General features: G+C 42.3%; 1 protein-coding gene across 1 annotated transcript; it reads right to left on the bottom strand.

Moving 5' to 3' along the window:
• Positions 1-5867: 5867 nt before the first annotated feature.
• Positions 5868-8683, bottom strand: LOC146669005 (acidic mammalian chitinase-like). The gene is made up of 11 exons (XM_085407831.1): positions 8641-8683; positions 8527-8553; positions 8221-8425; positions 8030-8086; positions 7627-7792; positions 7310-7434; positions 7075-7198; positions 6787-6969; positions 6554-6670; positions 6326-6458; positions 5868-6124 (listed from the first exon to the last, which is right to left on the bottom strand). Exons 1-11 carry the CDS (start codon positions 8663-8665, stop codon positions 5868-5870), a joined length of 1419 nt encoding a protein of 472 aa, XP_085263957.1. The 5' UTR covers positions 8666-8683.
• Between the last annotated feature and the right edge of the window lie 16486 nt (positions 8684-25169).

The following is a 25169-nucleotide window of genomic DNA, read 5'->3' on the forward strand; positions in this document are numbered from 1 at the left end:
TTGTTTTCACAAACGTGGGATTAAATTGTGTTAAAATGTACAAAACAGTGATGTCATGTTTTGAGAAGAGGACTCAGGCACAGAGAGACTTGATGAATTTAAGAATCTTATGATTTAATAAAGAAATTTGCAGACTTGCACTGAGAGGGTAAAATTATGATGACTGATAATGGAGATGAAGACAACAGACGATGAGGACAGGGAGGAACAGGGGTTTAAATGCACCAAGGAGACAGTCAGAGAGAACTCGGGACAAGTGGAGACATTTAGGGATGCAGGGACTGACAGAGACAGGGAAGAAGTCTCATTGTGACGAGTAAAGTTTGGGCACCTCTTTGGGTGCTCAGCACCCCCAAAGCTCTGATCCTAGAATCGCCCCTGGTTGACAGACTGGTTCACAATAATTTATTTAACTTAGGAGTTTCAACAATGAAAACATGGCAGAAGCGAGAGTCTCATGTGGGTCAGAGGGAAAGAAGGGTTGTTGCCAGGCAGAGAACACGGGCAGTAAGTAAATCTTGATAGAGTCAATCCTTACTTAAAAAGCAGCAAGGAGCTCTTGGAGGAAGCAACAGAGCTAATGTTCAGGTGAGTGGTGAGAAGGACTCTCAAGACAAGAACTGGAATTAAAAAGCTCCTCCTAAGCTCAGCTCTGCTGAGCCCCCCGCGGTCCGCAGCGCTGTTGAAAAGGCTGTGGAAGTCCCTGTATTAAACACGTAAACCAGGGGCCTGTTCTTCGTACCTCGCTAAGTAGGTTAGCTGGATTAGATTGTTGACGATTTCGCGTGATCTTGGATCGTTCGGTTCCCCGAAGCTCATCCGGGACTTGCTGTCATAGCAACAGAGCCGTAAGCGTAAACCTGCTGGGGAGCAGGTTTACTTTATGTAAACAGGATTAGATCGCGGCCACGCAGGTATGTCCGCTTCATTTATACGAAAGCAACAGCGATATTCCACCACTGTTTCACCATAAATAAATAACATCAATGTAACTAAAGACAATGCAGCACCTGATCCATTTATTGATTTCACACAGATACATACAGGTCATTTCCTAAAAAAGGGAAATCTACTATTAACATTCTATTACATGTATGTTATTATTACAGATGTAATTCATATTTCAGAGTAGTAATTGCAAATTACTTTGTGTAATCAAGATGAGAGACCACGGCTATAAAAGCGAAGGTGGATTTGGGAAGCCTGTCGCAGCCATGTCCTGTCCGTATACGCGAGCAACCCATTGCGGAAGGTGCAAGATTGATAAGGAGAGTCCTCAGAATCCAGCGTATATTGCGGGACAGACAGGATCCTTTAGCTCAGCGCGACAGTGTGCTCATAGAGAGATATCGATTTTCCCGTGAGGATATAATTTACTTAACCAACTTGTTGACGAGGGGGTGCAGGACCACCACCTGTCTTTTTTTTTTGCTCTGCCCTTTTCTTGGTTGCTGTTATAAACAAACAGATCATTCCAGGGTCTCTTTCCAAGAGACGAAAAGCAATATAAGTGATAAATATTACCATTCTGTAGAACATTCTTATATTGCACTTTTACTTGTTCCCATGTTCTAGTGGGTCCTGTTGTGGCTCTAATGTGAAAGAGGATATAATATAACATATTATAATATAATGTAATATAATATTGGATAATATAGTGTAATATAATAAATCTACCCTACCGCCTACTGGTGTTGGCCAGAGGGGCCGATGGCGCGATATGGCAGCCTGGCTTCTGTCAGTCTGCCCCAGGGCAGCTGTGGCTACAACTGTAGCTGCCTCCACCAGTGTGTGAATGTGAGAGTGACTGAATAGTGGCATTGTAAAGCGCTTTGGGTGCCTTGAAAAGCGCTATATCAATCCAATCCAATCCATTATTATTATTATTATTATTATTATTATTATTATTATTATTATTAAATTACTTACGAGTTTAATTTGTCAGCAACTTTCTGCCAGCCCTCTCTCCTTGCTTTTGCAGCCTTTGCAGTGTTCCCTTGCGTTCTGATTAAACTCTGAAACTCCTGAAATCCCTCACTCAAGAGTTCTTGCTCTGCTGCCGAAAAATACCGAGCACGCTCCGTCGACATTTTCGCCGACCAATCAGAGGGTTGCCGATCAATGTTTCGACTATCGATGCGTAGCCCCTTTTACGACACCCAGACGTAGAGACCTAAAATTCATTCCAGATACACAATATAACCATCCCTCCCAAACAGTGGTCACAAATCAGTCCAAATGTGTGGTAGTGGGCACATCTGCTATATTGAGATAATCCATCCCACCTCATCAGGATGCTGATCTGACATCATGAGTAGTGCACAGGTGTACCTCAGACTGCCCACAACAAAAGGCCACCCTGGAATGTGCAGTTTTTTGCGCTATTGGGGGTCTGGGGACCCAGAACCGGTCAGTATCTGGTGTGACCACCATTTGCCTCATGCAGTGCAACACATCGTCGCATGGAGTCTATCAGATTGTCAGTTGTGGCCTGTGGAATGTTGGTCCACTCCACTTCAATGGCTGTGCGAGGTTGTTGGATATTCGTGGGAACTGGTACACGCTGTCGTATACGCCGGTCAAGCACATCCCGAACATGCTCAATGGGTGACATGTCCGGTGAGTATGCTGGCCATGCAAGAACTGGGACATTCTCAGCTGCCATCTGCCCTGAACAATGTGAACCATGATTCATCCGTGAAGCGCACACCTCTCCAACGTGCCAGACGCCATCGAATGTGAGCATTTGCCCACACAAGTCTGTTACGGCGACGAGCTGGAGTCAGGTCAAGACCCCGATGAGGACGACGGGCATGCAGTTGAGCGTCCCTGAGACGGTTTCTGACAGTTTTTGCAGAAATTGTTTGGTTGTGCAAACCAATTGTTCCAGCAGCTGTCTGGGTGGCTGGTCTCAGACGATCTTGGAGGTGAACCTGCTGGATGTGGAGGTCCTGGGCTGGTGTGGTTACACGAGGTCTGCGGTTGTGAGGCCGGTTGGATGTGCTGCCATATTCTCTGAAACGCCTGTGGAGACGGCTTATGATTGAGAAATGAACATTCAATGCACGGGCGACAGATCTGGTTGACATTCCTGCTGTCAGCATGCCAATTGCACACTCCCTCATTGCTTGTGGCATCTGTGGCATTTTGCTGTGAACCAAAACTGCACATTCCAGGGTGGCCTTTTGTTGTGGGCAGTCTGAGGTACACCTGTGCACTACTCATGATGTCAGATCAGCATCCTGATGTGGCACACCTGTGAGGTGGGATGGATTATCTCAATATAGCAGATGTGCCCACTACCACACATTTGGACTGATTTGTGACCACTGTTTGGGAGGGATGGTTATATTGTGTATCTGGAATGAATTTTAGGTCTCTACGTCCATCCCATGGGGAATGGGAGCAGTAACAAAGGTGTTGCGTTTATATTTTTGTTGAGTGTATATAAATAAAACTGAATTAAATGGAACTGATAGTGAAGTACTGGTTTAGGATTTGTCTTCAAAATGCTCACAATAATTTATCATTTATAGCTTTTTCTCTCTGTAGCACTAAAAGAACCATAGTTTTCCACAGCTGCATACCAAACAGATAAATAGCACACTTAAGTAACACAATGTAGTATTTCATTCAGTGACATATATTATTATTATTATTATTAAACTAATAAAGTTTGACAATGAAAGTTTGATAATACCAACCATTGAATAAAATATCTTAAACCTTAAACTTGAAAGAAATGCCAAAAAACTAAAATTGCTTCCTCATACCCTTTTTTCTTTTGTGTTTTCTTTTTTATATTTATTATTTTATGTGATATGTTCTTTGTTTTGAAGTTGTTTCATCCCTGCAGGATCACTTAACCTATTGTTAAAATTTTTCCTAGTTAGATCACTAACAAAAACAGGCATTCACCTGTTATTCAGAGGAGATGTGATTCCTGTCATGACTCATAAATGACTTTTTTTTCTGGACTGCTAAATCACTATCAGACTCTGGACTGAGACTTGCCCCTTTGATGTTGTGACTATACAGCACAGTTGTTCCAGGCTTACTGAAAACAATTACCATTCACTGCTCACGATATTGATAATATGTCTGTGAAGGTTCTCAGTCATCCAGGTCATCGTAGTCAAAGGAGCTTGCAAAGAAAAGCGTCTGGACTTCTTTAAGTTGCTTGAAGACGTTTCACCTCTCATCCGAGAAGCTTCTTCAGTTCTAAGGTCAAATGGTGGAGAGTCCCAGATATAAACCTAGTGGGAGTGACCCCCCACAGAGGGACAAAAGGACCCCTTGATGATCCTCTAATCGCCTGAGCCAAGGTGTGAAACTGGGTGTGGGTCCCAATCAGCCAGAGTTTCGGGTGAGCTCATTGTGAAACCTGGCCCCACCTTATCATGCGAATTCCTGAGGTCAGATGGCCCAGGATGTGAGTGGGCGTTAAGGCGTCTGGGAAGGGATCTCAAAACTGGATTATAGATGGCGGAGAGTTGGTGTCGTAAACCCCCGCCTCTGTTCAAAGATGGTCGCTCACAGTGGACATAGATGGCTTCTTTCACTCCTCTTTCAAACCATCTGTCCTCTCTGTCCAAAATGTGAACATTGGCATCCTCGAAAGAGTGTCCTTTATCCTTAAGATGCAGATGGACTGCTGAGTCTTGTCCTGTGGAGGTGGCTCTTCTGTGTTGTGCCATGCGCTTGTGAAGTGGCTGTTTGGTTTCTCCAATGTAGAGGTCTGGGCATTCCTCGCTGCACTGTACAGCATACACCACATTGTTAAGTCTGTGTTTTGTCTTTGTGATGAACCAGTTTTTGTCTGAGCGTGTTGCTGGGTCTGAAATACACTGGGATGTCATGCTTGGAGAAAACTCTCCTGAGTTTCTCTGATACGCCGGCTACATAGGGGATGACAATGTTGTTGCGTCTGTCCTCCCTCGCTGGTGTCTGATCTTCTTTTCTGTGCCTCTTTGCTGACTTTAAGAACGCCCATTTAGGATAGCCGCACGTTTTGAGTGCTTCCTTTACATGTGTGTGTTCCTTCTTTTTCCTTCAGGCTTAGAGGGAACATGTTCTGCCCGGTGGTGTAGGGTCCTAATTACTCCAGGTTTGTGTTCCAGAGGGTGATGGGAGTCAAAGAGGAGGTACCGGTCCGTGTGTGTGGGCTTCCGGTAAACTTCGATGTTGAGTTTGCCGTTCTCTTCAATGTGCACCGCGCAGTCCAGGAAAGGCAGACAGTTGTCCTTTGTGTCTTCCCTGGTGAACTTGATGTTCTTATCCACAGCGTTAATGTGCGCAGTGAAGGATTCCTTAGAACTGAAGAAGCTTCTCGGATGAGAGGTGAAACGTCTTCAAGCAACTTAAAGAAGTCCAGACGCTTTTCTTTGCAAGATATTGATAATAGTTTTTATATAACAGAGTGAACTACTTCCATAAACATTAATCTGGCAGTTCAAATCGATTATGATATGATTATGATACAATGTCTATTATGTTACTATTATGTACACTCAGTTTCTGTGACTGAAATGAAATCCCATGAGTGTATATGTAGTTAATAAAATCCATTATATTATATATTACTGTTGCATAGATGCTTAACAATAGTTGTAAGAGGCAACTTTTTTAAATAAAACTTTTCAGAAAAAAATATTATATTTTATTATTAATAAATATAGCAAAATAATAAGCCAATTTGTAATAAGGTACTTTGAAGATTTTGTTTTGGAATTTGCAACCTGTATGAGACATTTAAACAAAAAAAATCATTTAGGTAAATGATTGTACGTATACAAGATGAGTTTAATGATGATGTTTAATGAATGATGTTTGCATCAGATTTAATACACACTGCCTTCACTCTTGGCTCATGGCCAGCTACAACACTTGCAACCGTCATCAAAGACAGATCCAGATCCACACTGGGAAACATGGGTCACGCCACCAGCACAGTTGTAAAAGCTGCTTTGGTCATCTGGGTTTGGGTAAAGGCCATCTGGTTTCCCATTGCAGAATCCCGGTCCCGGGGCATGGGTGGTAGTGGTTGTGGTTGTGGTGGTGGTGGTTGGAGTGGTGGTGCTCGCTCCAGGTTTTGGGGTGGTGGTTGGGGGTAGTGTGGGAAGCTCTGGAAAATACAAAGTTTAAATTCATGTTTATATAAGTCACTGCTTAAAATCAATTCTACCTTCTGAAAATATGCTTGTTTAGAAAATATTACGTCTTCATATCTAAATTTCACAGGTTCTTATGATACCAGTTGCACACTGTTTTTTTAAACATAGAAAGACTAAAAGAAATCATTGGCGTTAATCTGCTTTGGGCATACCAATTTCAAGAAGGTTGCGCAGATGAGAGAGCAGAGGATGGGGACCCTCCCCGCAGAATTTTCCTGCAAAGTCATCCAAATCAAGAGCCCACACAAAGGCCCCGCCAAACTTCTGATCTTTCAGGTAACGTACCTATTGGGGAAAAATTAAACAGAGATTGATATCACTACCTTGTACATACATAAATGTGTTAAACATAAAGAAATGATGCAAGCTTTCTCACTTACCTTGGTTTCATAGCTCTCCTTGTTGTCAAATCCTACCCACTCATTGTTTTTGAAAGCATAGGGGACTTTCTGGTCTTCAATCCAGTTAATGGTGCTGCCTTTCACGAAGGTACAGATCTACAGCACAGACTACATGGTTAACATTTGTCGTTTTATAAATATCATTAGATATCAAAGCAACATATGCTACACATCATGAGGCAATCATTAAATTCCAGCCTTAAGAAATGTACCTCATAATAAGACCAGAATCCAGCTTCACGGGTGTATGGACCAGCTGATGCTGGGCCGCTAGCTGGAGCACCAACACCAGTGTTTGATGATGTCAGGCGGAAGGTACGACCATAAGATGCAAATCCCATCCTCAGCTTCTCCAGTGGGGTGCCATTGTCTCTCCAATATTTCATGGCATAGTCCTATAGAAGTTAAAAAATGTGAAGTTTGTGTTCATAAGAAGTTACCTGTTAAAGTTACAGTTATCTTTTAAATGAATCTTATTTCAGTTTTAACGGTTTACTTACAATGTTGAAATAGATAAGGTCACCAAAGTCCTGAGATCCACGGTACAAAGGGCTGTTGTGTCCAGTGAATTGCTCCCAAGTTCCATGGAAGTCGTAGGTCATTATATTGATGAAATCTAATTCTCTGCAATAAGGAAATAAACATAAACAGTGACTTTCATGCTTACATTGCACAACTGTCAGATTTCTAAAAGTAGTAGATGAAGTAAGATGGTTTATAAAGCAGGACCCTCACTTGGCTATCTCAGCGATCTCATATCCAGCATCAATGGTTCCTTTTCCAGCAGCAACAGCAGCAGTTAGCATGAGCTGGGGATTGCCGGTAGCTTGGGCTTCAGCTGCAAAGGCAGCAACAAGTTCCTATAAAAGTGCACCACATAACAGTGTAAGAATGGAGTCCATGGGGTGGCTGTAGTTTAGGAGGTATAGCAGATCATCTACCGATTGGAAGGTTAGTGGAATCAGTCCATTTAGCATTTACCATTCAAGTATGATACAAACGAAACAACATCAATGAGATGTAGATTTTAAAAAATGGAGATCTATACCCACCCTGCAGAGCAGAGTAAACCTCTGTTTGTCCTCAGGAGGACTTCCACGGGATCCAGGGTACTCCCAGTCCAAATCCAGACCGTCAAATCCATGAGTCCTCAGAAATCTGATAGTAGACTGGATGAACTTCTGACGATTAGCTGCAGTAGAAACTGTGATGGAGAACCTGCAAAAAAACAAAAAAACACAAAAACCAAGTTAACATTTGATCTTTATAGTAAAATCTGCTTAGTGCTTTATGTCTTTAACAGGAGAATTGTGATTAATGTTTGCTGTGTTTAATAATGGAAACTTCTTTTTGATTTTGATTTGATTCAGACTGATGGTTTACACACAATATTTGGTTAGCTACGTACCATTGTCCTAATGTGAAATAATTTTCTTTCTTTAAAGTATTTCTTACTGTGTTGACCCAAAGTTCCATCCACCAACGGCCAAGAGAGTCTTCAGGTGGGGATTCCTGGAAACAGCAGAAAACTTGTAATATCATTAAAGAAACTGTAATATCTTAGTGGAAAACTCTTAAAGACACGATACGCTCAAGAGGTATTGTGTTTTGCTTTACCTCTGACCTATAGGATAATATCCACTTACTTGGTCTTCAGATCATTGAAAGACTTGTAGAGGACGTCGTCATTCCACTCGTAGGTAACCAGCTCATTGTTGTGGTTGATGATGGAGAATGCATAGATGAGGGTGGTGCATAGGAAAGGGTCCACATTTTGTGGCAGAAACTTTCCATCTCCAGGCCTGTACTGGGACCAGTTGGTGAAGTAGCACTCCATCCTGCTGGCAGATCCTGTGGCGGTGCAAAGTAATATTAATAAAGCACAGGTCCCAGTAGTGATACACAAGTAGTGATCAAAATGTCAGTTGTTTACCAAAGTAAACCCAACTTACCCAGCTGGCTTATCACCAGGCACAAACCTATGGAAATTTTAATATAAGAGTAAGCAAAATAAAAACTTGCATGATATACTTATATTACATAGATCCAGTAAATTCTTAAAATACCTGCTAGAATTGTGAGCCTGGCCATCTCAGATTCACTTCTTAAGAGTTCACTTAATAAAAATGAAGTTGGTTCTACAAATCAGGCAACACTGTAAGACGTATAAAAGTATATATAAATAAATAATCACAATTACGAGAGAATAACTTCGAGAGACTGTTCCCCTTGTTTACTCACCTTGAGACCAGACGAAATACCCAAAAAAGCTGCAGCGAAGGTGGGTCTTTTATACACCTGATTGTATTATGAAAACCAGGAAGGTATAGCACTCTTTCGTAAATCCAAGTCATAAATGGTTTCTTTATTAGGATGTGCTTTGATAAGAGAGTGCTCAGTCTTAGCCATAAGTAGACAATAATTTACTCTATGTGGTATTCTTTTTATGTATATGACCCTGGTGTACTTTAGGTCACTAGATATATCACATTATCATCAGTATTCAGTTAAACCAATCTTAGGACACAATAATCTCCTGATATAACCTTGTTTTGGATACAGAGCATATTGTTATGCTGTCATGGTAACCTTACCTGGGGAAATATAGGTATGCAATTTTATTTTTTGATTATTTTTGATTAAAATAAAGAAGAAAATAACGAAATGGATTATAAAACAATAATACACATTGAAATGCACAAAATGAAAATGTAAACTTTAATATTTCAAGATTAAAGTCAATCTTCAAAGTACAGTGAAGTGTTTATATAAAAATATTCTGCACATTTCAAGTTTATTCTGACAATACAAGAAAGAAAATCCTTTCTTACTGATTAATGATCTACTGATCTACATTATACTATATTTGCACACTTTGCATCTTGCACATCTTCATCCTGTCTTGTCTACAATATCCTGACCATAACTTGAACCTGGTATTCAATACCTACTGCACAATCATCTCACTTTACTGTAATTACACATGACCACTTCGTATTGTCTCTGTCCTGTCTTTGTTTATTGTACAAAGATGTAGTAAGTAATAGTACCTTTTTAGCTCTTAATTTCAATCAAAGCTTTATTCGTCACATTTACCCAAATTTAGCAATTTATTATTTATTTGTAATTCCTAGTTTTATATCTCTCTGAGATTATTTTTTTTTTATATTCTTATAAATGCACCATGGGGCTTGGGGCGAAATGGCATTTCGGTACGCTGTATACTGTGTATATTATTATACTGACAATAAAGACCTTGAATCTTGAATAATGCCTGGAACTAATGGTGAAGGTTTGAATTTCTCAAAATCTGTTTGTTTTTCCTTTAAATGGTCTGTTTTTGAGTTTCAGGTTGTTATTTAAAATAGATGTTGTCAGGATCTGACGGCGCCCTGACCGGTGGACCTGCCAGTGTGTATATTTGTGTGCGTGTGTATGTGTCTTCCCCTCCGGCTCCGCTGTCATGTGATATATGTGACATATAGATAACAAGGAAGACCTGAACAACAGCAAAAGATGTATTTGTTTTCCATGATAACTAATTTCTTTAAAAAGGGAAAATAAATCAATTCATTCAGGAATCTAACTAAATATCTAACCAAAGTATACTTATCTCTAAGTATGCTTTGGTTAGAAAGGTGGCAATAATCAAAAGAGAAGCTCGTAAACTCGTAAAGCTGTATTATGACATATGACATTTATTTCTTTATATCATATTATGGCATTTATATCTTTTGTTGAAGACTAGCCATGACCTTTGATCATCAACCATAAAGCAAAGCAGCAACAAAGTAATTCCTTCATATATATATATACACACACATGAGTGCGTGCATGTGTGTGTGTGTGTTTGTGTGTGTGGATAGGTGCATAGGTATAACATAATATACCTACATAATAAGTAAATAAGTAAATCACAAACAAGTATTTTTTTTTTTTAATGGCTCTCACCTATGGCAGTTCTTACAATCCATTCAAATAAATTTGATTCACTTCAATTCAATTTTACTTATATAGAGTCAGAATAATAATACTTATAATAATAATACATATGGTTAATGCTCCAAGAAAATAAGATAGTAACTAATTAAACTAAATAAAATAGTACAATATATTGTAAAGTTACAAAATATAGAATAGCTTTAATTATAAATATCCCAGTAGAGAGAGATATTAGGCCCCTTATGTCAAACAGAGTGATTTGTGGCCCCAATAAAAATGATTTGTAACCCTAGGAAGTAATAAAGGAAGTAATATAGGAAGTAACAAAAATATGATATTCATAAAAATATGATATTCATCAAAAAGTATGATATTCATCCAAAATATGCTAGTTCATAGCTCATTGCTTTTTTTCCCTCCAAAAAAGAACTAATTGATTATTTTTAAAAAAAAGTTTTTATAACTAATAGCATTATTTCATTTTTAAGCCATTAAAATACGTTTTTTTACTTTTTATGCTTAAAAACGCCATCTGGTGGTGGGTGTGTCTGGGACCGTGCTTGTGTCTTGGGTCCGTGCTTGTGTGTTTAAAAATGTGTTAAACCAGGGTAAAAGTGCTTAGTTAAACTTTTGCTTTGTAACGTTCAGTATGGCCAGACATACAGGTTGCATGCCTCGGGGGAAAACTTTATTTCAATTTATTTGCATTTGTTTAATCCGAACAAAGAGATTTAGAATCAAACTCAGAATCGCAAAAAACTCTCGCGATCCCCGAAAAACTACCCCAAGCATAAGCGCACCGCTGCGGCACACCTGCACCAGGGTAAACCTCCGCCTATCCCACTCCTGCTTTACAGGTGAATATAGAGCAACAGCACCGCTAGTCTTTGACTTTATTTATGTTCTGCTGTGTCTTACTTGCATCTATTTGAAAGACTGAGTGTAAACACAAAAAATATTTTATTTTATGTGCTGGGATGTGCAGAAAATAGGTTTAAATGTTAAACAAATTTCTTCCAGTCAGAGAATGTTGCATATAATTAAATTTTTGCTTGATGCATAAAGTTAAAAGATTAAAACTAATAAAACAAGTTTAAAAAAAAAGAGACTTTTCCATTTGATTACATTTTGTATGATGGATTATGCAGAAAAAGTAGATTTGGGCTGAAAGATCTATCGCTTTATCACCTCTTCAGGTTGTAAATCGTGTTTTTTAAAAAGTAACTAAGTAACTAATTACTTTTGAAAATAAGTAATGAGTAAAGTAACTGGATTACTTTTTAGGGGAAGTAATCAGTAATTAGTTACTGATTACTTTTTTCAAGTAACTTGACCAACACTGATTATGACCCATCTCACCCTGGTAGTTTTTGCGGTGTGCAAAAATTGATTAAAAGCGTACAGGATGAGACTGGTACAAAGATTAACGCGCAAACAGCTCAGCAGTTCCTGTCAGAGCAGGATGCTTACACCTTACACCGAGCTGCACGCCTGCGCTTTCCGAGAAACTGTGTGTTTGTCCCCAGACCTCTTAATCAATACCAAGCAGACTTTTGTGATATGAGAGCATTATCCGAGCATAACGATGGCTATCAATATTTACTTACAGTTATAGATATTTCCTCTAAAAAGGCTTATGCAAGAGTCTTGAAAAACAAAACAGGCGTTCAAGTCACTAAGGCTTTTGACTCTGTCTTAAAAGATAGCCAAATCCCTCAAAAGCTACAAACAGATAGCGGTATGGAATTTTTTAGTTCCAGTTTTCAATTTTTAATGAAAAAGCATGGTATAAATCATTTTGCTACAGGGAGTGATCTAAAAGCCTCAGTCTGTGAAAGGTTTAATAGAACTAAGTAAAGGAAGTAAAATGTATAGATATTTTACAAGATTTATTACACAGCTATAACACTAGTTATCATCGGTCCATAAAAATGGCCCCGAATCAAGTAAATTCAGACAACACAGCATTAGTATTTCAAAACCTATATGGCACTTCTTCTTCTTCTTGCTGCAGAAAAAGCCCATGAAATTTAAAAAGGGAGGTCACGTGAGGCTGTCTAAAGTTAGAGGTGTGTTTGATAAGCGGTATGAGCAAACATTCACCGGTGAGATATTTACTATTGACCAATGCATACCTGGAGACCCTCCTGTTTATAAAATCAAAGATTATGATGGGGAAGAAATTATCGGTAGTTTTTACGAGCATGAGCTGCACAAAATCGCTCTTGTCAAGGAAAAGCTCTATCACATAGACAAAATTCTCCCAAAGCGTAAACAGAGGGGACAGGTTTATTTCCTGGTCAAATGGAGGAACTGGCCTGATTTTGAATGGAGGAAAAAGGGTGATGCTGAGCAGAGGCCTGATGACGTGATTAAAATGAAAATACGCGCCGGCTTTTATGAGGACACGTTGAGAGCAGAGATTGAAGCCTGCCTCAGGCGTATCGACTCTGATATTTATCTAAAATATCACCCGATTGTTAAAAAGTTTGAATTCACAGCTGGGGGCATATATCAACTTAGGTTTTTCCCGCCTCTCGCATATATGCTTGGTGTCCCAGCAGGTGTCTGGCAGCGATTCGAGCGCAAATTTGCCCCATAACCTGCAGATATAAAGGCAGGGTGTTATCATCTATTCTGTTATTCTGATATAGCTGCGTTACAGCTCATGGGTGATAGCTACTCCCCCCTACTGCGTACGGAGATATCATCACCCTGTGCTTTAACAAACCAGACTACATTCCTGTGGCTCGCAAACACATCGAAAATATCCATATTGAAATCAAAACCGATCAGAACGAGCCTGTAAACTTTACCTACGATAAAACGATAGTCAAGCTACATTTCCAGCCTGTCAAGGATCTGCCATAACTCATAGCAATATGGATAATAATAGATTTATACGGTATTAGGAAACGGTCAAATGCCTTCTCCAAGGTGCGCCAGTAATTTACGGACGAGGAATAGCATCTATTTTCTCAAAATTGTTTAGATTTGTGACCCCGTTCATAAAGCGGGGTGTGAGCATCGCAAAATCTCATCTGAAAGCTGCTGTCAAAGGCTTTGCTTCAGATGTTGTCACCTCCTCACTCTCAAATTTGACTCGTTCGAACACACCAGAACAGCAAGAGGGCTCGGGGCTGAGCATAATTTCACGTAGACCCTTAAAACGGCCTCCGGGTCAGAGGCTGACAGAGTTTAAAAAGCAGAAGAAAACGGTGAAAAAGAGGCAGACTGGTAAAACCATCAGACGGACAGGACACAAGTCTAAAGCTGATATATTCTAAAAAACAACAACTAAGAAACAAACAGCAATGTCTTTACTTCACGAGAGATCAAGTGAATGCACCTTATAAAAACACCTTGTGTGTACAAGAGATATTGAATTGAGGATGAGGAAAATGATTTGACCTGATTACGGTAATTTACAGGGCATGGTAATGCTAAAGAATTCGCTGGCATGAAGTTTGTTAAATAAGTTTTCAGGCACGCGCTTGCAAGCGTGCTGCGGCTAAAAGGATCTACTCCTGTCTCTTCAATAAACCCGTTTCTGAACAATGTGGAACCCCGAGCTAGAATTTCAACATCGTTTTCACAGTATGAAAGGGCCTCTTTCATGAAATTAAAGGTGCCGAAGCTGACTGAATGATACCATTCGTAAAATTCCTGCCTGCCTTGGGTCGTCATCCATTCCAGACTATAAGCGGAGGGGGGAGGGTAAGGGCCTGAATAAGTTAGGTTTTGTTTCGAACTGAAACAATGGGGGGAAAAGCCTTTAATGCTGTCTGAAAAACCCATTGCTTTGGGTATAGCTGACAGTGGCAGTGTTGCCAACTCCTCAGTAAGGAAAATTGCTATTGGTTGTCCTAAAAGTCGCTAGAAGTCGCTAAATGACGTCATCACCTAATTTGCATAATTGGTCATGCTAATCTAATTGTAACCTACGTTGTTGGAGAGAGAAATAACATCGTGGAAGAGACATAAAGTGAGTAAAAAACGTCCTAAATGCATTTAGAGTTTATTTAGAACTACAAATTTAATTTCTTTTAGCAATTATTGTTTTTTTATAATAATAATAATGGATTGGATTTATATAACGCTTTCAAGGCACCCAAAGCGCTTTACAATGCCACTATTCATTCACTCTCACATTCACACACTGGTGGAGGCAGCTACAGTTGTAGCCACAGCTGCTCTGGGGAAGACTGACAGAGGCGAGGCTGCCATATCGCGCCAACACCAGTAGGCGGTAGGGTAAAGTGTCTTGCCCAAGGACACAACGACCAGGACAGAGAGCCCGGGGATCGAACCGGCGACCTTCCGGTTACAGATACGCTTCCCAACCCCCTGAGCCACAGTCGCCCCAGGGTTGGAATTTTAATGTCACAATTCCAACCCTGCTCCTTTACCCGGGCCTGGACCGGCAAGTGACCTGAAATAGGCGCTCTGGTGGAGTTACTTTGTGTGTGTGTGTTTATAAGTAGTTTTAAACCTTGTGATCCACAAAACAGCATAAGAGTAAAAGAAGAACTGACTGCGTTACAGCACCCGCTGCTTGTTGAGAGTAAAAGCGATACGCGCTTTCACGTCTTTTTTTAGGGGTCTGAAAACTCGCTAAATATAGCGACAAAGTCGCTAAGTTGGTAACACTGGACAGTGGCATAGGGAGAAAGCAGGAGGAGTCAATATAGCGCTGATTAAAGTCTGGGTCTGCAAAGCTGCATGATCAAGTTTGGTTTTAAACCTTGCTTAACCATGACCCTGAGAATAATGTACGCGTCAAACCCCTTAGCATTATGAGCGACAAAGATAGAGCCCTTAAAGAGAAGGTGTCTAAAATGTGCGAGGAACTTTTCAGCACAATCCTCACCCTGACAGTTCCAAGAGCGATAGAAGCGAGCTGGTTTCGTCTGCGTTTTTGCCTTGTGCTCCTGTTCCTCCTTATGAGATGCCCTTAGAATTTGAGGGTAAGATAGAAAATAGTTAATCATGTTAACTACAAAAGGGATAGTTTTTATAAAATAAGAAAAAAGTGAGAACCTAGAGAGACTGACCGTGATTGGATCTCAAAAGCCGGCGCCGTGAGTTTCGCCTGCCAGGGGGAGAGGCAGCATTGGCTGGGATGCTTCTCTGGGAGCCAGGGACACGGGGACCCAGCGCTGAGTGCAAATCTTGCCTATCCCTATCGGACAGACAGATATTTTTTTCCCCTATGGTCGCGGGAGAGAACAAGTACCAGTGGGGATGGAACTGTGGCCGGAAGAAGAAGAAGAAGCCGACCGACCTAGCGTAGAGAGCAGGCCTTGCCTGTCGCGGGTCGAGAGACGGATGTTCTTGTCTGTGGATCGCTGGAGCTCTGGTGGAGAAGAACTCGGTGAGCTCGAAAAAAGAAAGTTGTCCAAATCTGAGATGTCTAAAAAAAAAAAAAAAAGTTTTCTTTTGTACAATTAGCTTTTAATACGGGGAACAAGAATGAAACAAACCTACCAATTCGATCGAGAGAATCAAAAAGAGAAGAGTTGAGCACGCTTATTTCAGAGTCTAAAAAAGAAATAGCAAGGAGTATTTAAAAACAGGAAAAAACAGTAAACATATAAGCATTATATGAACAAGAGTAAGAAAAATGAGGTACCGGATGAGGCCATGATCGCTGCTATAGAAGCACTTTTAGCTCCGAGTGTTAAACTCGAGTTTATATACATTTTAAAAAGTGTATTCCAATTGTTAAACAAACCCTATTTGCATGGTTCTTGAAGATGAAAAGCTTTTTTTGACAGAAAATGGTTAAAAGCAAAGGATGATTAACACTTACCGATTGATATGCACATAAGGAAAGAGACGCCAGTTGTTGAAGCGGTCTGGAGACAGGGGTCTTATGCGAAGTCACAAACAGTCTGAGCGGCGCTAGCTGTCCATGCTTCCGAAGTCAGACGTCTTGTGGGAGCGCCGTGCCAGTCTTAACCTCAACGGGGAATCATAAAAATCCAAGCTGCGTGCGATTGGCTAACCAGGGTGCGAGGGGAGCCGCCCCTTTGTTATGTGATTGGCAGCGGGGTGAAGTTAGGCGGAGTTGGTCTCCGGCGCAAATTTCGAACGAGGTAAGCAAGCATTCCGGAGCTGAGCCGCGGAGCAATTAACAAGGAAAAAATTGTGCGCTGGCTGTGGTTCTATGCGAGTAAGAGCGAGGTAGAACTTAGGCTGTGCGCTGAATTTGAGAGGAGCTAGTAAGAGGTATCGTTTTGAAGAAAAAAGACAAAGGACTTTTCAGGATTTTTCCCCTGTTTTCGAATATAAGGTTTTGGGTATAGGAGGCTGCTGCATTGAGCTGCGGCCGCAAGGTGGTTGGTGCCTGCCGTGGTGGTAATCCCCGAACCAAATGGTGGACACCAGAGGTGAAGGGAGCCACCAGGCTGAAGAAGGAGTCCTATCGGGCTTGGTTAGCCTGTGGGACTCCGGAGGCAGCCGACAGGTATCGACAGGCCAAGCGGAATGCGGCTCGGGCAGTGGCTGAAGCAAAAACTCGGGTGTGGGAGGAGTTCGGAGAGGCCATGGAAAAAGACTTTCAGACTGCCTCGAAGAGATTCTGGCAAACCGTCAGACGTCTCAGGAGGGGAAAGCGGTGCTCTACCTGCACTGTGTATAGTGCTGGCGGAGTGCTGCTGACGTCGACTGAGAAAATTGTCAGGCGGTGGAAGGAATACTTTGAGGACCTCCTTAATCCCACTGACACGTCTTCCGAGGAGGAAGCAGAGTCTGGGGATGAGGGGAATGACCCGCCAATTTCCGGGGGCGAGGTCACTGAGGCAGTTAAACAACTCCTTAGTGGCAGAGCCCCTGGTGTTGATGAGGTCCGCCCCGAGTTCCTGAAGGCTCTGGACATTGTAGGGCTGTCCTGGTTGACACGCCTCTGCAATGTTGCGTGGAGATCAGGGGCAGTACCTGTGGACTGGCAGACCGGGGTGGTGGTCCCCATCTTTAAGAAAGGGGACCGGAGGGTGTGTTCCAACTACAGGGGGATCACACTCCTCAGCCTCCCTGGGAAAGTCTATGCCAGGGTGCTGGAAAGGAGAGTTCGTCCGTTAGTCGAACCTCGGATACAGGAGGAACAATGCGGTTTTCGTCCTGGTCGCGGAACACTGGACCAGCTCTTTATCCTCTCCAGGATACTTGAGGGTGCATGGGAGTTTGCCCAACCAGTCTACATGTGTTTTGTGGACTTGGAGAAGGCATTTGACCGTGTCCCTCGGGGTGTCCTGTGGGAGGTGTTGCGGGAATATGGGGTGTCTGGCCCATTGCTACGGGCCATTCGATCCCTATACAACCGTTGCAAGAGCTTGGTTCGCATTGCCGGCAATAAGTCGGACTCGTTCCCGGTGGGTGATGGGCTCCGCCAGGGCTGCCCTTTGTCTCCGGTTCTGTTCATAATTTTTATGGACAGGATTTCTAGGCGCAGCCAAGTGGCGGAGGGCTTTCGCTTTGGTGGCCTCAGAATTTCATCTCTGATTTTTGCAGATGATGTGGTTCTGTTGGCTTCATCGGGTGAGGGCCTCCAGCTCGCACTGGAGCGGTTCGCAGCCAAGTGTGAAGCAGCGGGAATGAGGATCAGCACCTCCAAATCTGAGGCCATGGTTCTCAGCCGGAAAAGGGTGGAGTGCCCACTCCGGGTCGGGGATGAGTTCCTGCCCCAAGTGGAGGAGTTCAAGTATATCGGGGTCTTGTTCGCGAGTGATGGGAGAAGGGAGCCGGAGATCGACAGACGGATTGGGGCTGCAGCTGCAGTAATGCGGACGCTGCACCGGTCCGTCGTGGTGAAGAGGGAGCTGAGTGTAAAGGCGAAGCTCTCAATTTACCGGTCGATCTACGTCCCTACCCTCACCTATGGCCACGAGCTGTGGGTAGTGACCGAAAGAACGAGATCGCGGATACAAGCGGCAGAAATGAGCTTCCTCCGAAGGGTGGCTGGCCTCTCCCTTAGAGATAGGGTGAGAAGTTCGGCCATCCGGGAGGGGCTCAGAGTAGAGCAGCTGCTGCTCCACATCGAAAGGAGCCAGCTGAGGTGGTTCGGGCATCTGACAAGGATGCCCCCTGGGCGCCTCCTGGGTGAGGTGTTCCAGGCATGTCCCACTGGGAGGAGGCCCCGGGGCAGACCCAGGACACGCTGGAGAGATTATATCTCTCGGCTGGCCTGGGAACGCCTTGGTATTCCCCCGGATAAGCTGGAGGAGGTGGCTGGGGAGAGGGAGGTCTGGGCCTCTTTGCTTAGGCCCGCGACCCGGCCCCGGACAAAGCGGATGAAAATGGATGGATGGATGGTATAGGAGGGTTCCCTACAAGTTATTCTAGGGGTTTTTGTGCATTTTTTGGAGAAATACAGAGGTTTTTTCGGGAGTTTTTTCCTTCTTATTAGCCTAAGGGATGTGGTAGGAAACTGCGAGAGATTTTATCGAGTTATTCTAGGGTTTTTTTTGTTGTGCGTTTTTGGAGAAATACGGAGGTTTTTTCAGGAAGTTTTTTATGTTGGGAGCCGCGGTGCGCTTATGCTTGGGGTAGTTTTTCGGGGATCGCGAGAGTTTTTTGCGATTCTGAGTTTGATTCTAAATCTCTTTGTTTGGGTTAAACAAATGCAAATAAATTGAAATAAAGTTTTCCCCCGAGGCATGCAACCTGTATGTCTGGCCATACTGAACGTTACAAAAGCACAAGTTTAACTAAGCACTTTTACCCTGGTTTAACACATTTTTAAACACACAAGCACGGTCCCAGACACATGCGCTGACCCACCGCCAGATGGCGTTTTTAAGCATAAAAAGTAAAAAACTTTTTTTAATGGCTTAAAAATAAAATAATGCTATTAGATATAAAAACTTTTTGATGAATATCATATATTTATGAATATCATATTTTTGTTACTTCCTTTATTACTTCCTTTATTACTTCCTGGGGTCACAAATCATTTTATTGGGGCCACAAATCACTCTGTTTGACATAAGGGGCCTAATATCTCTCTCCCAGTATATTACGTGAAACTCAATATAGATATAGTTGGAATTGAAGTGCCTCTCCTATCATATTGACTTTATTTTTTCTGTGGAGGATGTACAGATATTAAGTGTATGCAAATATTGGTGTCACGGTACAGGGTCTGAGAACCAGAATGTGTAAACTCTGGTTTAAATTAATATTCTTTGATTTATTTTTATGAATGGTTCTCTTTATTGTTTTCTACTTATGTTATATTTATAGTTTCTAGTCTTTAGGTTTCTGCCTCTGCCTTCCCTCTGTTTCATGTTTCTCCTTTTCTTACTTGTTTCCATGATCCATCTTCCCTCTGTCTCCCCAGTCAGTCATGTCTCCATGTCAAGTCTGCGTCTAAGTGTGTGTCATGTTTCCTGTTTTATTTTGACAGTCTTGCATCCTGTGTTAGTGTGCTCAGATTTCTTTCCTCCCATCTCGTTATGTTTTATCTGTCTCAGCTCTGTATCCCATGTGTTTTTTGTTTTTTGTTTTTCTACCTGTCTCGTCCGGCACTGTAACAGACTTATTGTCTGAAGGCCAAGAAAAATGCCCAACAGATTTACTTCCCCAAGTGCATCATTACAGCTTTTGCCATACTGATCCACTTGATTCTCATAGTTTACTCAATGTTTATTTTTTAATTATTTTTTAATTTTTAAGATATTATGATTAAAATGTACAGAATCGGGGGAAAGAAAAAAGACAAAGAAAAGTTACATTGGGAAATGGCTCAACAGAAACATCTTGATGCATGCTCAATCATCCAGGTAAGTAAATCTCCAAAAGTTGATTCTGTTCATCTGGGCTTCACTTCACTTGCATCCCAGTCACAGAAGCGTTGGAGGTCGTTCGTAAGAGATTACAGGATGACCCCAACCTCAGCAACAGGACCACTCTCAGCATTGACCAAGTGTGTTTGCTCTTGGAACTGTGTCTAAATTCCACCTACTTCACATACAAGGGTCAGTTCTACAGGCAGAAACATGGGTGTGTCATGGGCTCCCCAGTTTCACCCATCGTGGCCAATTTGTCAATGGAAGAAGTGGAAAAGAGGGCTTTGCTATCCTACCCTGGAACACCACCAAGCCATTGGTTCAGATATGCGGATGACACCTGTGTGAAAATCAAATCTCAGGACGTACCACAGTTCACATTAACTCGGTGGACCGACGCATCAAATTCACCAGGGAGGATATGAAAAGTGGCAGGTTAGCCTTCTCAGACTGTGAGATTTCCATCAGTAATGGAGGACATCTAAAAGCTGACGTGTACCGTAAACCTACACAAACAGATCAGTATTTAAGGTTTGACTCTCATCATCCACTGGAGCACAAACTGGGCGTCATCAGGACACTACAACACAGAGCGAACACCATCCCCACAGACACAGCGGCCAGGGAAGCAGAAGAACATCAAGAAGGCCCTGAGTAAATGTGGTTATCCCAGCTGGACTTTTGTCAAAGCTGGGAAGGCTCCTAAAGAAAGCTCCAGCCGATCCAGGAGAGAAGGACAACCGCTGCCTAAACGCAAACCTGTAGTGATCCCGTACATGTCAGGAGTATCGGAGCAGTTGAGACGCATTTTCTCTAAACCCCAAAACACACTGCGCCAAAAACTGGTCCACCCCAAGGATCGGGTCCCCCGACACAAACAGAGTAACATGGTGTACGCTGTTAAGTGCAGGAGGATTGGCAGGATTTATACATCGGGGAAACCAAACAACCTCTGGCGAAGCGGATGGCACAACACAGAAGAGCCACCTCATCAGGCCAGGACTCTGCAGTCTATTTACACCTACAGGCCAGTGGACACTTTCAATGATGAGGATGTAACATCCTGGACAGGGAGGAACGCTGGTTTGAGGACGGAGTCAAGGAGGCCATTTACGTGAAAAGGGAAAGACCATCTCTGAATGGAGGAGGGGCCTAAGGGTCCATCTGTCACCATCTTACAATGCTGTGATCGCAGCCATTCCCCAACTCTCTGTGAATGGGACTCATGGCCATTGATCATTTTTTTCTTTCTCTCTCTCTCTCTCGCACTTTTTTTCCGCTTCACTCCGCATGCGAGCCTTGTGCTTTGTGCTGGGCAGAGGGGGGAGGGGCAGTAGTTACAGTTGCAGTAGCACAGGAACAGAGCGGGAGGGAGAGGCAGAAAGAGTCAGGGACAACAACATCACATTAGAAAGGTATAGTAATCATCCACAACTATTTTCTTTCTTTCTTTTTTTTTTTTTTTTTTTTTAATAAACAACCCAGAAGAACACAAATAAACCAAAATAAACAAATATTCAAAAATAAACAAACGGGTGTGCCATCTAGTGTGTATATACACACACACACACACACACACACATACACACCCATATAATTAGACATACATACACATACCTACATACATATGTATTCACCTATACCCTCATACATACTGACATATACATATATACACATAACAATTCAGAAATGTGGCATACATAATTACAGAGATTCAAACAAAATCGGGTCTCCTTGACAAAGTGTAATGTTGCCATTTAACCCAAATATCACTAAATATGTCATATTGGAGTCTATTAATGAAGGTAATTCTTTCCATTTTAAACATCCCATAAACAGTCTAATGCCAGTCATTTAGCGATGGAATTTTCACACTAAGCCATTTCTTGGTAATAGTCCTACGGGCAGCCAGACTCAGAATACCATACAACAGCTTGGACGTTTTATCTACATTCACTGAGTATACAGTGGGGCAAAAAAGTATTTAGTCAGCCACCGATTGTGCAAGTTCCCCCACCTAAAATGATGACAGAGGTCAGTAATTTGCACCAGAGGTACACTTCAACTGTGAGAGACAGAATGTGAAAAAAAAATCCATGAATCCACATGGTAGGATTTGTAAAGAATTTATTCGTAAATCAGGGTGGAAAATAAGTATTTGGTCAATAACAAAAATACAACTCAATACTTTGTAACATAACCTTTGTTGGCAATAACAGAGGTCAAACGTTTACTATAGGTCTTTACCAGGTTTGCACACACAGTAGCTGGTATTTTGGCCCATTCCTCCATGCAGATCTTCTCGAGAGCAGTGATGTTTTGGGGCTGTCGCCAAGCAACACGGACTTTCAACTCCCGCCACAGATTTTCTATGGGGTTGAGGTCTGGAGACTGGCTAGGCCACTCCAGGACTTTCAAATGCTTCTTACGGAGCCACTCCTTTGTTGCCCGGGCGGTGTGTTTTGGATCATGTTGGAAGACCCAGCCTCGTTTCATCTTCAAAGTTCTCACTGATGGAAGGAGGTTTTGGCTCAAAATCTCACGATACATGGCCCCATTCATTCTGTCCTTAACACGGATCAGTCGTCCTGTCCCCTTGGCAGAAAAACAGCCCCATAGCATGATGTTTCCACCCCCATGCTTCACAGTCGGTATGGTGTTCTTGGGATGCAACTCAGTATTCTTCTTCCTCCAAACACGACGAGTTGAGTTTATACCAAAAAGTTCTACTTTGGTTTCATCTGACCACATGACATTCTTCCAATCCTCTGCTGTATCATCCATGTGCTCTCTGGCAAACTTCAGACGGGCCTGGACATGCACTGGCTTCAGCAGCGGAACACGTCTGGCACTGCGGGATTTGATTCCCTGCCATTGTAGTGTGTTACTGATGGTGACCTTTGTTACTTTGGTCCCAGCTCTCTGCAGGTTATTCACCAGGTCCCCCCGTGTGGTTCTGGGATCTTTGCTCACCGTTCTCATGATCATTTTGACCCCACGGGATGAGATCTTGCGTGGAGCCCCAGATCGAGGGAGATTATCAGTGGTTTTGTATGTCTTCCATTTTCTGATGATTGCTCCCACAGTTGATTTTTTCACACCAAGCTGCTTGCCTATTGTAGATTCACTCTTCCCAGTCTGGTGCAGGTCTACAATACTTTTCCTGGTGTCCTTCAAAAGCTCTTTGGTCTTGGCCATGGCGGAGTTTGGAGTCTGACTGTTTGAGGCTGTGGACAGGTGTCTTTTATACAGATGATGAGTTCAAACAGGTGCCATTCATACAGGTAACGAGTGGGGGACAGAAAAGCTTCTTACAGAAGACGTTACAGGTCTGTGAGAGCCAGAGATTTTCCTTGTTTGAGGTGACCAAATACTTATTTTCCACCCTGATTTACGAATAAATTCTTTACAAATCCTACCATGTGGATTCATGGATTTTTTTTTCACATTCTGTCTCTCACAGTTGAAGTGTACCTCTGGTGCAAATTACTGACCTCTGTCATCATTTTAAGTGGGGGAACTTGCACAATCGGTGGCTGACTAAATACTTTTTTGCCCCACTGTAAATATCCAAACAAAAGTTCATCCCAATTAAAGGGGAGTTGCATACTAAAAATGATCTGTAACTCAGAATGAATAGATACCGAAAAGTGTTGATCAGTGGCAGGACCAAAACAAGTGGAAGTGTTTTATTCCTTGGGCCCCACAGTTTCTCCAGCAGCTAGAGTGATTAGAATAATGTTTACTTTGTGCAGGAGTAAATGGCCTGTATTTTATATAGCACTTTCCCTAAGGACCCCAAAGCGCTTTACATATCCAGTCATCCACCCATTCACACACGCATTCACACACTGGTGATGGCAAGCTACATTGTAGCCACAGCCACCCTGGGGCGCACTGACAGAGGCGAGGCTGCCGGACACTGGCGCCACCGGGCCCTCTGACCACCACCAGTAGGCACCAGGACACAATGACCGAGACTGTCCGAGCCGGGGCTCGAACCGGCAACCTTCCAATTACAAGGCGAACTCCCAACTCTTGAGCCACGATCGGAGTAATAAAAAACCCACAGAGCCTCTTCCAACCAAAACATCTCCATATATTAGAACTAGAAATTCTCCACTGAAAAGCACACTGCTGATACCAAATGTCATTTGAAATTGCTGTATTTGTTTCCCTTTCCCATTTTTTTTTAATGTAGGTAGTATTCCGCTTCTTAACCTCTTGTATACCCTTATACAGTCTAGAAATCACCTTGAGGCCGGGATCTGCCTGGTAAGCCTTGACAAATATACTCAAAACAGGTAGAGAGAAAAGATCTGTTCTCTTAGGTATAAAGTTATGTAGGTGATGCCTAATTTGAAGAAACCTAAAAAAAATCCGTTTTGCTTAACTGGTATTGATCTTTTACTGATTGGAAGTCCCTAAGAATTCCCTTATCGTAAAACATACAGTATGCCATTAAGCCTTGTCCTGCCCATTTTTTATATCTTACATCTAACTTATTGGGTAAAAAATCAAAATCAAAAGCGCACCATTTTAAAATCCTGGCCTCTTCATTCCAATCATTCTTATTAAGAAATTGTAACTAAAGTTTTAAAGGCAAGTTAATCCATTGGTTTCGTTGATTAATTTGTTTTTAATGAGTGTCACATCCCCTAAGCTTGCCTGAATGGGAAAACCTCTTAAGGCCACTGTTTCTGTTTCTATTTCTTTCCATCTCGCTTGGTAGTCTACATTACACCAACACACTAATATCCTCAATTGAGCTGAAATATAATAATCTTTCAAACATGGGAACCCCAACCCTCCTTTGTCTTTAGCCAACTGGATAGTTTGATACTTAATCCGTGGTTTTTTCCCCT

This window comes from Rhamphochromis longiceps, linkage group LG5 (genome assembly GCF_057381845.1).
Source record: "Rhamphochromis longiceps isolate RC_006_pf linkage group LG5, R_longiceps_female_GT1.1, whole genome shotgun sequence".
Classification (NCBI taxonomy): domain Eukaryota; kingdom Metazoa; phylum Chordata; class Actinopteri; order Cichliformes; family Cichlidae; genus Rhamphochromis; species Rhamphochromis longiceps.

Excerpts from the sequence above, each read along its gene's own strand:
- LOC146669005 (XM_085407831.1), bottom strand. The coding sequence starts at position 8,665 with ATGGCCAGGCTCACAATTCTAGCAG. Across the intron at positions 7,199-7,309 it reads GAGATCGCTGAGATAGCCAA|AGAATTAGATTTCATCAATA; the intron begins GTGAGGGTCCTG and ends TCCTTATTGCAG. Across the intron at positions 6,671-6,786 it reads GATTCTGGTCTTATTATGAG|ATCTGTACCTTCGTGAAAGG; the intron begins GTACATTTCTTA and ends TCTGTGCTGTAG.